General features: G+C 37.7%; 1 protein-coding gene across 1 annotated transcript; it reads left to right on the top strand.

Moving 5' to 3' along the window:
* Nucleotides 1-2,570: 2,570 nt before the first annotated feature.
* On the top strand, nucleotides 2,571-14,616 carry LOC137024768 (membrane-spanning 4-domains subfamily A member 8-like). Its single transcript, XM_067392642.1, has 8 exons — nucleotides 2,571-2,743; nucleotides 10,243-10,447; nucleotides 10,659-10,769; nucleotides 10,856-10,930; nucleotides 12,842-12,985; nucleotides 13,319-13,432; nucleotides 13,742-13,807; nucleotides 14,193-14,616. The coding sequence occupies exons 2-8, from the start codon at nucleotides 10,268-10,270 to the stop codon at nucleotides 14,274-14,276; spliced, it is 774 nt and encodes a 257-aa protein (XP_067248743.1). The 5' UTR covers nucleotides 2,571-2,743; nucleotides 10,243-10,267; the 3' UTR covers nucleotides 14,277-14,616.
* Nucleotides 14,617-15,676: the final 1,060 nt, after the last annotated feature.

Here is a 15,676-nt window from a genome sequence, read left to right as displayed (position 1 = left end):
TTTAAAGTTACTGATTTGATGGGTAAGCTAACTGAAGTGACATTGCAGACTATGTTTTTCAAGTGTTTATATTATAATCGCTGTGTTAGTTTGTATATTATATGTTTATTCGCGGTGTTAGCTTTTTATATTAAATAAATAACCGCTCTGGCACTCCCAAAAAATTACAGTATCCTTTATCATGATATCAAGAATAATTATTAATTGCTTATTAATATTTCAACAATAAAATATGTCACCAGGAAAAAAACAAAAGAGATCTGCGTCTGCTTTAATAAACACGATGCACACTACATTAAGGTTCACACAGGTTATTAATATTCGTAACTCATTAATAAATGGTTCACAGGTTTTCACTTTACATTAAGGTTCCTTTTCATAGGTTGTTAATGTTCATAACTCATTAATAAATGGTTAACAGGTTTCCACTTTACATTAAGGTTCCTTTTCATAGGTTGTTAATGTTCATAACTGATTAATAAATGGTTCACGGGTTTCCACTTTACATTAAGGTTCCTTTTCATAGGTTGTTAATGTTCATAACTCATTAATAAATGGTTAACAGGTTTCCACTTTACATTAAGGTTCCTTTTCATAGGTTGTTAATGTTCATAACTCATTAATAAATGGTTCACAGGTTTCCACTTTACATTAAGGTTCCTTTTCATAGGTTGTTAATGTTCATAACTCATTAATAAATGGTTCACAGGTTTTCACTTTGCATTAAGGTTCCTTTTCATAGGTTGTTAATGTTCATAACTCATTAATAAATGGTTAACAGGTTTTCACTTTACATTAAGGTTCCTTTTCATAGGTTGTTAATGTTCATAACTCATTAATAAATGGTTAACAGGTTTTCACTTTACATTAAGGTTCCTTTTCATAGGTTGTTAATGTTCATAACTCATTAATAAATGGTTCACAGGTTTTCACTTTACATTAAGGTTCCTTTTCATAGGTTGTTAATGTTCATAACTCATTAATAAATGGTTCACAGGTTTTCACTTTGCATTAAGGTTCCTTTTCATAGGTTGTTAATGTTCATAACTCATTAATAAATGGTTAACAGGTTTTCACTTTACATTAAGGTTCCTTTTCATAGGTTGTTAATGTTCATAACTCATTAATAAATGGTTAACAGGTTTTCACTTTACATTAAGGTTCCTTTTCATAGGTTGTTAATGTTCATAACTCATTAATAAATGGTTCACAGGTTTTCACTTTACATTAATATTATTACTGGTCATATTACGGGTCTTGTGGTGAACAATGAATCCGTGCAAGTTAAAACACAGAAAAAACTTGTTTGCCGCAGTAATCTTTAATCGAAATCTGAAAAGTTACTTCTGGTCTGGAATGGCGTTCCTTCTCTGATAACGTCAGTTTGACGGCTTGGGTTGAAAACGTGTAAACCACTCTTCTGCAACCGTTCGTCTGCTATGAGTGAGATATGGAGAGGAGGAGTGCGAGAGATGGAAAGGAGGAGCACTAAAGTAAAACTCTGCTCTCTATTCAATATTCTGTTTCACTTGGAAATACGTCACAACACTGGAGAAGAGTCGTTTGCAACTTCCGGTTCACGCAGACTTTAATATCTAATCAAGTTATGGTTATTATCTTTTGTTATATTTTCAAAATAAAGTTGGAATTTTGTCTTTAAAAAAACAATAATTTTGTTTTTATACACTGCTGTGGAGAGGCATCATGACCTTTTTGGAGAGTATCATGGGTAAGACAAAAACTTCTGGTAAGCAACATAGTAAGACAAGTGGCAGTCATGAGATATTAATAAGAAAGCACAAATACAACAACCTTCAGTCTAATTATGATAGTCAATTTTTGCTGCATCATAAAATAAACCAGAAATCTGGTTTTGAGTTAAATATGTTAATAAATACATTTATTAAGCATTTATAACATGTGAGTTAAAAACGGCTCACTATTTGGCAGGTATTGCATTAAAGTCGCCTTTTTATTCATGCAGTTATAACTGCATTATTAATGATTTATAATGCATTTGTAAATGACTTATTACTCATTAACAAACACCTTTATAAACCCTTTACAAAGGGAACCTTAATGTAAAGTGTTACCGAAAATCTCTACACCACACTATGAAGAAGGATTATTTAAAGGTTTGCAATAAGATGCAAAAAAGAATATAATGTCATGTTTACAGACAACAAATTCCTAAGAAGAGCAGAGGAAAATTTCAGAAGAATTTGACATGAATTGGCAATTTCCTGATTGCCTTGGTGCAATAGATGGAAAGCATATCTTTTTTCAGCTCCCATATTCTGCCACTATATAAGTCCAAGTTTTCTATCCTGTTGATGGCTTTAGTGGATGCCAACTACAAATTTATTTACACAAATGTGGGCATTCAAGTCAATTTCAGATACAGGTTTATTTTAGGTTGGAGACGAAAGAAAACCCTGCAGTCTGTGAACACGTGAGGAGGGAAAAACCCAGAGTTTGTATTGTTCATGATTTCCTGTACTTTTGTAGTCTTGTACTTGGTCTTTGTAGTTCTTCTACTGTTTCCCCGCCCTAATTGCACCCTGGTGCTCTTTGTTTTCCCTCTAGTAGTCATGTATTTTTAGCCCTGTGTTTTCCATCGTCTTGCATTGGCTGTTGCTTGTATTCCTGGACTTCCTGCTGTTTCCTCTCATAGATTATTGAACAAATTTTAATCAGCATATAGATCCAGCTTCCTCGCTTCATTTTTAACATCATACTAGAGGTAAGTCTTGCACTACTGATTATTTGATAAATTTGTTAATGACTCTGATTGGGAAGGTGTTTATTACCTCATGAGTTTTTTGTTACAAATAAGGAAAGATTAATTTCTTTAAGCAAAATACAGAAATTCTACCCAGTTAAACATTTTGCTGCTCTTCTTATTTTATTATTCAAAGTATACATAAATGTAAGTCGTCTTGCCAAAAAAAACCTCTTCTCGGTAGTCTTACAAGAATTTAAGAATGATATTTCTATTATTCGAACTAACCATAGTAGAAAAGCTTCAAAAACTCTTTTCTATCTTCATCATCTTTGATGAAGGTCTTTTGAATAAACTGAAGAATGTAGAAACAATAAATGTTATGGCTGTGCTGATCATTGTCACATTTTTTTGTACAATGTTTACAAGCCTGTTTCCAAATCAGCATGTAGATTATATAAAATACAACAAAGACAAATTAAGTACAATTTAATCTTATTATTATGAATGGGAACATATATTACAGTAGAGTTTCAGACTTGATTTCCTGGAAACAGTGGACAGTTTTGCTGCCCCTCATAACCATCTGAGCTCCACCCACTTATCTTTCATTCTGAGAAACCGTTACATAACACAGGATGTGTTACCTCAGAGGAGTGAACTAAAAACACACAGTGTTTGAATTTTTTTCTGGTAAAACAAAATAGATCTCATCTGACTACCTTTACACAAATCACTATTTTTGCATTAAGTCTATTTTGTTGTTGTTTTTTTTTTTTACTTGTACTTGGTGTCAGGGTTCTGTTGCTTCTGTCTGACACTGTCCTGTTGTCCTGTCTTTGAGTGAGTGTGCGGTTTCAAGACTTCTCCCAACATGAAACCAGACACGCATACGACGGAGCGCACGACTCTAGTGCTCTCGTACGCTCACACAAAGACAGGACAGTAGGGGAGTGTCAGAGGTCTGTCACAAAACCAAGAAATAAACTAGTGACAGGATCCTGTTCACCCATGGAAATTGCATTTTCAGGGAGGGGAGAAATGGGAACAATGAGACCGCACAGAGCACTTTCACTTTCGTGATCATAGGGGTAGGGGCTCAAGCACCACCCCACACCCCTCCCCCTGTGATTTGCAAATGTATCATGTTAAGATTTTACTTATCGAGTTACATGCTCAATAACTAATTAAGTAATATGTAATTACTGGGTTTTGACAGATGCACATGCAGTGAGTGTAATGACAGAGAATGTGGTTGACCCATTTCAAGTCCATTTGTCCTTCATAACAGAAGTGACGTTGTGTTGTGTGTCGTGCCACATCCAGTGTAGCATCACTAACTCTGATTATAATGGTTTCTATTCTCTTTTGTCCGGTCTTGACACAGTGTTATGAAATAGCAGTGCCCGGCCACATGTTCTCAGTGTTCCACCTTTGAATCCTAGATCATTCCTGTGCCATGAACAACAAGGTTCTGGATGTGGCAGTTTATCGATGGAATCACAGTTGTTGATGGTTGGAAACTGAAATCTATGGCTTAGTGTAGATGTCAAAACTATAATGACATATTACTTAACAGATAGTTTATAGTCATGTGCCTCAACAAGTAAAGTCATAACATAATGATATATTTTCAAGTCATTAGTTAATGATTAATTAAAGCAGACAACTTGGAAGTACATGGCTTCAAACCATTGTGGTAATTAACACATTAACTTACAATATTAATACAATCTGTTATTAAGGAATTAATACATTATGGCACATTTAATTAATTCATTTTCTCAACTTAATCTATTCATCATATAGACACTTTATTAGTTGCTGATGCAGTAATCATTAATTAATGGTTTAGTTCCAAATGAGTCATACATTAAAACATGATTATCTGTGCATTCGTTAGGCATGAATTAATGTATATTAGTGCACATGTATTGTAAAGTGTTACCAAACTAGCTGGCCGAGGCAGTCATCAGTTTAGCTTTCAGTTTTTCTTTCAAAGATCACTTTTATCAGATGCCATTGATGCTTTTTCTTTTTTAGATGTAATTATTGAAATCAAAACACAAACTACATATCTACACTGGAACCTTCAGTCAAAGCAGCGTGTGTGCATCAACCAGAACTAATCTGAAAGATCAGCCTCTGAAGTGTCAAATTTCTCAGTTTCTGAATGGACGGTTGCCTTGATTGACATAAGTCCCCTCAAACTCTGAGTTCCAGGCATGATTTATATACCACTGACGCCCTCAGAAAGCACTAGCACGCTTTGAGATGGTTTGGAAATCGTGTTTTTCCGTTCTAGAGCACATTTCCTGTTCTGTATGTCTACAACAAAACAGTTGATTTTTTTTGAAGGAAAGCATACAGAAATGTGTAAATGGTCTCATTTGAAAGAAAATTGCTCTCACCCTTTCAGCCTTGAAGACCAGAGAGAGAGAAAACAAGGAGAAACAGTGAAAGAAATGTCAGGCTGAGAAGATTGATTTTTCATTTAGTAATGCGTGGATTTATAATGGCGGTAGGGCACTTTTGTTAATCTGTTTGAAATATAGCAACTGTAAATGCCTTAAATGCTGTAGATTGATCAGACTTGTTTGTTCAGCACATCCCACAGATGCTTGATTAAACTGATATCTGCAAGTCAACACCTCAAACTCGTTGTGCTCCTCAAACCATTCCTGAACCATTTTTGCTTTGTGGCAGGAGCATTATCCTGCTGAAAGACGCCACAGCCACTAGGGAATATCGCTTCAGTCAGGGCCTTTAGTAACGATCTGCTTAACACCAGCATAGTTGATCTTCAACCACAGTGCACACCACTATGCATTATAACAGCTTGTGGCATCGTGAGAGGCTGTGTCATAGAGGAAAGGTTTGTGCCATCTAAATGGTTGCAGCATGGGGACTACAAACCAAGATGGCCACCTGGTCCGGGACTACAATTACCAGGTTCCTTGGTGGTGCAAGCACAGCTGTTGCAAGTGAAGGAGAAAAGTTGTTAATGAGCAGAGAACAAAGAGAATTGGGCTGCGTTCCACTCCAGTTTTAGACACGCACTTGCGAACTTCCCTAAACACTTCCCCTCGGGGGCATCCTTGCCGGCATTTTGAAGTACGTTCCACTTCGTGAAGTGGACGAGGGCAGTTTATATGGACAGACCCTCAATCCCTCGATTTTAACACGAGGGAGTGAGTCTACTTCACATGTACACTTCAGGCAGCTCCATAACCCACAATGCGACATGATTATGATTATGACATATATACGGGAAGAAGGAGGCGGGAACCGGCGAACATTTAACAAAACTTTAATTAATTAAACAAAACGAAAGTAATGCTGGCAGATGTCCGCGAGGAACATAATAAAACATAAAATAAAGTCCTGGCCTGGTCCTCTCTCATCCTTCACTGCTGTCGCTCCTTCTTTTATGCTTCCGGAGCTCCTCCATAAGAGACTCGGTGCGCCTCCCAGGTGGAGCTCATTAACTCTCGCGCCACCGGCCTCGCGCCGTTCCCTCACAGCTCTTGCCCGCCCTGGTCACCACATACCCCGATCGCCCCTCGCAGGCCGGTGGATACTCCCACGACTGCGCTTACTCCCCCCCAGGGCCTGTCTTGGTGGCCGCAGCACCTGGGGGTAAGGACAGACGAGACGAGAGAAAGGAGACGGAAGCAAGGGGAGTGACAGGATGAGAGAGGGGAGAAAAGAAAAAGAAAGAAAAAAAAAATTCTGGGTCTAGTTCCCAGACACACTGCTGCTCGGTCCTCAGCCTGCCGAGGAGCTCTTCCTCACGGTGCCATTTAGTGTTGTCCGAAACCATGTTGGATGATTTTGAGCACACTTATTCAATCCCACAATGCACCGCAATAACAATGCATGCTGAACAGCTAGAGAATGGGTTAATGCACTGTGAGAGTCAGAATTTCCACATCTCGCCAGGAGATGGCGCCCGCAGCTGAATCAAACATTAATTCATTTTTCAAACTGCGTTGGTCCAGCATAATATCATACAGGTATAAATTCCTGTTGCTTGAAGAAACCAGTTGCTTGATTTCTGCCTGGACTTGATTTGTGAAGCAATCAATCCTTTGGTGATACCTTACCTCTCTCTTACGATGCCACATAGCTATGTAGACACATCACCACAGCATCACCATCTTACTGCTTAACAAAAACTGCTGAATAAATACCACAATAACTTTCTCTCTCCTAAACAGTAAGAAGTAACACTCATTTCTTGTAAATGAAATCCATCCTCCGATCCTTTCTGATGAAACATTCAATGACCTCCTCATGCAGTTGTGTGTCCTGCTTTAGATGAATGAGCAGATTCTTTATGGAATAGATGTTAGTGCAGGGAGTCATGTTTGTCCGGTTGTATTCCATGAATATGTTTTGATGTGCTTGAGAACTTAGAAAGATCATTCAAATGATGCAGTGGACACTGATATTGTCATGTTCAATCATGTGAGGGCATAAAGCTGTGCTCCTCAGAAATGTCAGTAGGTCACTTGGACTCTTCCCCTAAAGGTTTGTCATGCACATCACTTTGAGCTCTGAGTCTGCCCAGGTCAAACTGTGCCTCTGCCTGTGCACTATTAAGTCCTGATGCCATTACAGCGGCTCCATCATAACACTGTGCCACTAACTTTGTTTTGCAATAGCAGCTGCCCAACACACTAGTCATGAAGATGATAGATCATGAGCTAATTTTTTTTTTGTGATATTCTCAAACTCCAACGTCAGTAACATACCGGAGTACACATGGCAGCTGTGCAGTGTTGCTGAAATCGGTGGTCTCATCCACCATAACTGTGACAAACTTGGTGTTGTTAGGTTTAAGGTTAATTCAGCACCACAGCAACAGAATTTATGAGAACATTTTTGAATTTTCCCACATGTTCCTGTAAAAACGGTGGCTGTGGCAAGGTGGTAGACGTGACCTTCAAGTACAAAAATCTTTATTAATAATCAGTACTGAAATCTTTAAATAAGCAAAACATTTATAACCCTCAAAAAAAAGGAGAATCACAATTTAAAAATGTCTAGACTTTAAGTACCATATTAAAAACAGACCCCCTGATTTTTATTGTAAGGTCAACCAAGCCTGCGGGAAGAACAGAGAAATCAACCTCAAGAGCACACACCATATGTGCACAAATGTACACAACCACCAAATTTACAAAAGGGTGTAGTGAATACTGCAAATAACTTTACACACTCAATACCCATGCAGTGCTGGAAACCTCACACCACATGCAGTGGAGGAAAGACCCAGAAGACCCCAAAGATTGCACTCCCATGCAGGCTGGCTCCTAGAAGATAGAAATATGGGTTAAAAACTCCCCTTTTATGCGCACAGGTAGACCCTTTAGCGGTTGGTACATTCAGGACTTAATTAACACAGTATGGAAGAAAATAAATAATTTCAAACCCAACATTAATTGATAACAATCAACTTAAAACATATGAAAGACAAAACAGCAGGGCCTAGACATCAAAGGTCCATATACATAGAAATCCACAAAGGAAGATCTGCCAAACAGAAAAACAAAAACATAAACACTATCAATCTTTAACAAATTAAATAAACAATATAATCACAAATAAAACACCTGTCACGGCATAAATATTGCAGTGACCACTCAAAACACAATCCTCCATCATTACACAAAGACTATAACCAACCTAACCATCTAATACAAACATAGCTTTGCCGTAATCCAAGAGTGGACTAAAAACGTGGCGCAATAGAGTAGACTAAAAACACTGCATGATACCACACGTTGCTAGCACGGCAAACACGGCGTCGCTAACTTGCATACTATCGTATACCACCCACGAGCTCACCGTCTCGCATAGGGAGGGGTTCTCTACAATATAAAATAAGCCATATAAAATAAGAAACAAAACATCCTTATACAAAACTCTTACAGCACCTAAAATACCATGCTCCTACCTCGCTATGGCACTTCAGGGTCACAACAATGGAAGGAGACGGAAAGGAATCAAACATCAGGAAGTCACGCCACCTGCCGACCTTTGCACCATTTATAGAGCAAAATAAATATATGCCCCACCCTGTACACCATCCTAATTATCCACTCGGTTACACTTAGGTAGGAGGTACATGTCAAAGTAAAATCCACATGGATGGCAGGACCCAAGGTTTCACAGCAGAACATTGAAATGGTTTTACAGGTGGAGGCCACTGAAATTTTTTCCCCCTACTCATCTTTTCTGACTGTTTTTCAATACTTCACTAGTCATTTGGCTAGGGTAGGTGTGATACCTGGACCCTACAGATACCTGGACCCTGCCTTGCACAGGCAGTCTAACTCCTCCAGGATGGCACATCAATACATGCCATTGCCAGAGGTTTGCTGTGTCTCCCAGCACAGTCTCAAGAGCATGGAGGAGATTCCAGGAGACAGGCAGTTACTCTAGGAGAGCTGGACAGGGCCGTAGAAGGCCTTTAACCCATCAGCAGGACCGGTGTCTGCTCCATTGTGCAAGGAGGAAAAGGATGAGCACTGCCAGAGCCCTACAAAATGACTTCCAGCAGGCCACTGGTGTGAATGTCTCTGACCAAACAATCAGAAACTTTCATGAGGGTGGCCTGAGGGCCCAACGTCCTCTAGTGGGTCATGTGCTCACTGCCCGGCATTGTGGAGCTCGATTGGCATTTGTCATTGGACACCAGAATTGGCAGGTCCACCACTGGCACCCTGTGCTTTTCACAGATGAGAGCAGCTTCACCCTAAGCATGAAAGGGTCTGGAGAAGTAGTGGAGAATGTTATGCTGCCTGTAACATCATTCATCATGACTGGTTTGGTGGTGGGTCAGTCATAGTCTGGGAAGGCATATCCATGGAGGGATGCACAGACCTCTACAGGCTAGACAACAGAATCCTGACTGCCATTAGGTATCCGGATGAAATCCCTGGACCCACTGTCAGACCCTACGCTGGTGCCAGCAATGCCTGGCAGTTTCTGGAGGATGAAGGACTTAAAACAATTGAATGGCCCTCATGCCCGCCTGACCCAAATCCAATAGAACACCTCTGGGACATTATGTTTCGGTCTATCCAATGCCACCAGGTTGCACCTAAGACTGTCCAGGATCTCAGTGATGCCCTGGTCTAGATCTGGGAGGGAATACCCAAGGACACCATCCATTGCCTCATTGAGAACATGCCCCGACATTGTCAGGCTTGCATACAAGCAAATGGGGGCAATATAAACTACTGAGTACCATTTTGAGTTGCTGCAATGAAATTTCAGCAAATGCATCATTTTTTCAGTTTGATTTTTGAGGTGTCTAGAATTCTGTCCTCTGTAGGTTGATAATTTTAATTTCCATCAAACAATGTGGCATCCTTTCATTCCTAACATCAGATGTGTTTTTTAAACATGTTTTTTGATCAGTGTTTAATATTTTAATAAATACACTGGTATTTTATGTTCTTATTCTTCACATGTTTTTTCATGTCTTCATTAACTGTGATTTTGTACAGGTCAGTCTCATATTCAGAAACAAGAATGTCCAGTACCGTCATACCCACAAATTCTGGGACGCTGATCATCCAGTTTCAGCAACCAGAACAAATGGCACCAGCTGAAAGAGGGACAAATGCTCCAGTGACTGTTCATGTCCCACAGGCAGCTTCACTTCCTCGAGGACTTGAGGCATTTCTGAAAGGACAACCAAAAGCACTTGGGGTAATAAGAAATCATTCAATAATTAATTATCATATGTGTCTGTCAGTCTGTAGAAGAAAGTGTACGGGAACAAATCCAAAAAAGCAGGAGTACAAACATTAACTGTTGAGATGGGCAGGTTTTGTTGTGCAGATCTGGTGACCCTGCTCAGCTGACAACTGTGATTAATTATGACCCCTGCAATAAATATCTGTTTTCTGGTCTTATTCAGACTGTCCAGATAATGATCGGCCTGCTGATTCTCCTGTTTGGCATTGTGTGTACAATCTATGCAGAAACCATCTTTGTCTTCAGTGGTATTCCTTACTGGGGATCTCTCATCGTAAGCAAAATTTATACAATTAAGTACAGTTCTGTCTTTTATAAGCTTAATATTCTAACTGAAGCTTCCTTTCTCTCTTCTCTCAGTACATTATCGGAGGATCACTGAGCATTGCTGCAGAAAATGCACTCCATGTCAAAGGCCCCTGCAGTCTGTGTTTGGTATGTACACATTTTTATTTATAGAACACTTTAAGTACTTCGATACCACTGCAGCAACTATAAGTCTTATCAAAGACAAGCGAATAGACAGTAAAAATAAGACTACACATAATGGCTAATTGCCTATTTTTTCTAAACGCAAAGTCCAAACATTACAAAACTTGGTGGACCACAAGACATTCTGAGTAAACATGCAAAATGTTGTCCACAAGAGGGAGGCACGGGATAAAATCTTTATAAATGGTTAATTTGAATGACCATGCATAAAATTCATTATATTTTCATAAAGCTTTGTGAAGTCTAATCAGTTTGAAAAGAAATCAGTGATCTCCAAATGACCTTTATTTTTACGATACAGAAAACATGTCAAGGTGCCAGTCAAGAATAAATGTATTTCTATCCAATTAAAATGAAGAGACAATATTATTTGTCTGTTGTAAAATAGTTGTAAGGCCCGCCAATTGGTCCAATGGCGGTTTCCCACAGGACGGGGAAGGTTAACGCGTGTATGCCTTTTCAGTGCCTCTGTGAAGTTCACTTAATTTCACTCGTTTAATCTGACTCCAATTTCAAATGATTCTTATTCTTAGGTTGTGCTTCCAATTAGAAATTAATCATTAGTTATGCCTTAATTTAGATTTTTGATTATTCTGGATATCTCTTATTATCAATTATTCTTTCATTACAGACCCATATCACTAAGAAAAGTCACTTCGGCCGTTAAGTTCTTTTCACGATCACAAACTCGCCAGTTCTGGTCTTAGTCAGAGGGTGCAGAGTTTACTAATGCATTTGAGTCGAACGGCCACATGCTTGTTCATACAAAAACACAGTTTTCTTAGTCACGATACTTAGTCACGATACTGGCTAAGCCAGATGATAGACCAAAATCAAAAGGTCCCATGATCTGCAACATGCTCCTTTCATTGAGCCTTTAGTTTTAATTTATCCTGACGCAGATTTGTGGAAATATGGACTCCAATAATTTACCGGTCATAATGATTTCAGAAGAATCCAGAGTAAATCAAATATAACATTTTATTTGTCAAGTAAACAATGTCAATTTCATGGTTTTACAATTAGAAGCCAATTCAGAAATAATAAATGCATACCTTCAATGACTCAAAGAAATGCATATACACACAGTGGTGGACTAGTGTTTGAAGACACTTGTCCATCACTGCGTGGGGGTCTCTGACTACAGACAATCCCCCCTTACTGCTTTTGCACTTTACCTTTTATACCAGACCAGAACAAAAGGGTTGTAAATATTTACTACACCAACACCTGTTTTGGGGGAGAGAGGAATGGGCTTTCACAAAAGGCACCACCCAAAAGAGGACAGAATTTTCCTGAGTTTTCAATCTTCTTCATAATACCAGTGACCGCTGAGAAATTGAGACCGTTTTACCATTCGCACTGAGACAAATTAAATGATACCAAACATGAAAAGGGAAAAACAATAAATACACAAGTTACATTATTGAATAACTTTCAGTCTGGGGGAAGGGATAGTGTGTTTGTGTGTGTGTGTGTGTGTGGTGGGGGAGGCATTGTCCTTTTGCTACTCCTTTGAGATCTTCTTTCCAGATTAAAGTTTTATTACTTTATTGCAGGACGCTTGATCTCAGTTTCTGTCTAGCAGGAAATTCAAGCCTTAAATAGTACATAGAAGAATAGTTCCATACAGAGACACCTGTATTATGTTTGAAATTCTAAGACTTGTATTATATTTGAAGAGAGATATTGCCATTGAATAAATATATTGTGTCTTTATGAGTCATTTGTATTTGGACCCCGATTATTGCCATATATTAAAGCGTCATATTGTTTCATGATCTGCTTTAACACATTGGGTTAAGTGCTTGCTAACTTATTAACTTGTTTTTTGTTACTGTTTTCTGCCCATAGGTGAAAGGTTCACTTGGAATGAGCATCATAAGTGCTATAACTGCAGGCATTTCCATTATTATACTTTCACTGGATTTGTCTATAATACAACCATACTCTTATTGCAGTGGTTATGACTGTTATAGTTCAAGTTACAAGTATGAGGTATGTTAACAACTTTTCTATTCACTTCTATTTAGTAATTACTATAAGATCACTGTGTTGTCAGTAAAGTTAAAGTCCAGCTGTAATCTGCAATAACCTGTCCATTCTGTGTTTACTGACATTTACTGGCATTTCAAATATGTAATAGATCTACTATTACTGATCATAAGAAGGAATTAACATTACACATTAATTGTAAACTCAGTCTAGTTTGTTATATTACCAAATGAACCTCAAGGATTGTACATTCTGCACTTTCAGTCAGTGTACCAGTGTGAGTAACTATCACTTATTTGATTAATATTTGTGCTAATGATGAGTGGTTTGTTTCAGACCCTCTTCCGGGGGATCAGTGGAGTGTCTTTGGTATTCACTGTCCTTGAGTTCATCATCTCCATCTGTCTGTCAGCATTTGCCTGTAAAGCCAACGCCTGCTGTTCTTCTCAGGTGAGTCATGTGTTCAGGTCTAGAAGATGAGTGGCCACTATGGTTGCTAGGCAGTTGCTACGGTGTTCTGGGTGGTTGGTAGGACATTGCAGATTGACAGAAAGATGGGTAGTTTTTAGTTTCAATAATCTGCACAAAGACACAAGTTTCCAAACCAAAACATTTCAGCAGGATTTTTGTTTTTTCTTTGTTCTATTTCTGTTTGAAATACAGTTCTGTCTATAAACCTGTAATACTGGAACTGCCAATGTTATTGAATTTATATCACAGTAAGAAGGTATAAAACACTACATGTGCATTTCTCCAAAGGTGCTGAATGTTCACCATGTTGTAATTCCACAGCCCTTTCAGTCACATGATCTTAACCAGTCAGAGGTAAGAGAAGCTTGTAGCCCCAGTCTAATAGGACTTTGTGTAAAATCGTAAAAATATATGTATGTACATAACTGGCAAAAAGTCTGGGATTGGTAAGATTTTTAATGTTTTTAAAATAAGTTTTTTCTGCTTACCAAGGCTGCATTTATTTAATTAAAAATACAGTAATATTGTGAAATATTATTACAATTTAAAATAACTGTTTTCTCTTTGAATATATTTTACAATAAATTAGTAATTTATTCCTGTGTGTGATATATATATATATATATATATATATATATATATATATATATATATATATATATATATAAATTATTATGTTCAAGAATTAATTGAACATAAATAACCATTGAAGCTGATGGCACGCTTGTTTTTCGTGCAGGTTCCTCTGGTCAGCATCTCTTCTATGCCTCACCTTCCTGCAGAAAATCCCCCACAATACAGTGAAACAGCTCCGAAATATTAATCTTAAAAAGTGGACAGAGCTCTGGTCCTGCTGTTGATTTACCAGTGATTTACTGTCCTTTATCTCTGCTTTCCTTTCTCTAAAAAGAGGATAACTGATTTATTACTAACGTTTGTGTAAACAAACTATTCAAGAAAAGATACTGTTTCGTAATTTTGTTTATATCAACAATGCTACCTGATCATCAGTGAAACTCACTCTTTTTTACTTTATAGATAATAAATAAACTCTTTAAATACCTTAACAAATATTACTGATACAAACTGAATGTTTAAAACTTTAAAAGCAAAAGAAAACGTTCATAAAATTCATAAAATTACTCAAAGTCTCAGTCTTTTGTGTCTCCTTTAGCAACGGCATGAACTCTAGAAGCCACTCAAAACTGAATTCAAAGAATTACGGCAGGGGTGTCCAAACTCAGTCCTGGAGGAACACCCCAGCAAACAAGGGACGTCCCCCGGACGTTGTGAACGTCCGTTAAGGTCCGCGTTTGGTCCGCTTTGTAACGTTCGCTGGCGGACGTTCGGGGGACATTCAAGTCCTTGACAGTTTGCGAAAGTCCTACTGACGTCCCTCATCTGGTATTTCCATAACAACACTTGTAAAAAAAAACAGCGTTGCCTTTTATCAACAGACCTGATACCTTGAAACTCAGACAAAGGGCAAATGAAACTAAACCTACTGGATTTAAAGGAGGTTGTGTTCCTTAAAAATCCCTAAAACATGATAATGGATTTACAGAAACCATGATTGTTTTGTTGTGCAGGTTGATATTATGGTTTTACTTCAAGTAAAAATAGTTGAATTCGGGTCATTCTACAGAAAAGTCCACTTTTGGTATGACAAAATGTCTTAAAATGTATTTATTTTTCTAACGTTTAAACTTAGACCACATTATTATATTACACATTGACTTTATGAATACAAATGACAGCTTTATGATTTATTATTATTATTATTATTATTTTGTGCATTTAAAGACAGCATGTACCATTTTTTTGTCACTGGTGTTACCATACTTCTCTGGCATTTTAAACATTTTTATGAAATTATATTTCTCAATTTTTTTTCAGCACATGCAGTCAGTTACAGAAAAAAAGATAATGAAAAAAATAAGGAGATTGTGTGTGTTTTTTTTTTTGTTTTGTTTTTTTTTAATCAGGTTAGTTAAAAGTGATTGAATTATGCTAATTTATTATGCATGTATTTGCTATAACAATGGAAATATTTGAAAAACAGTTAAGTAATGCAATTCTTTACATCTTAATTCTTGAGTTTAGCAGAATTCAATGAATGTAAAAGTATTATCATGTCACATATGACACATTTTATTTAATGAGACAGACAAAAAACAGTAACAACAGTGACACAATGAATCACCAGTGACAGATACGACCAAA

The sequence above is a fragment of the Chanodichthys erythropterus genome, chromosome 8, assembly GCF_024489055.1.
Source record: "Chanodichthys erythropterus isolate Z2021 chromosome 8, ASM2448905v1, whole genome shotgun sequence".
Taxonomy (NCBI): Eukaryota; Metazoa; Chordata; class Actinopteri; order Cypriniformes; family Xenocyprididae; genus Chanodichthys; species Chanodichthys erythropterus.
This window is presented reverse-complemented; position numbering and strand designations above follow the sequence as displayed.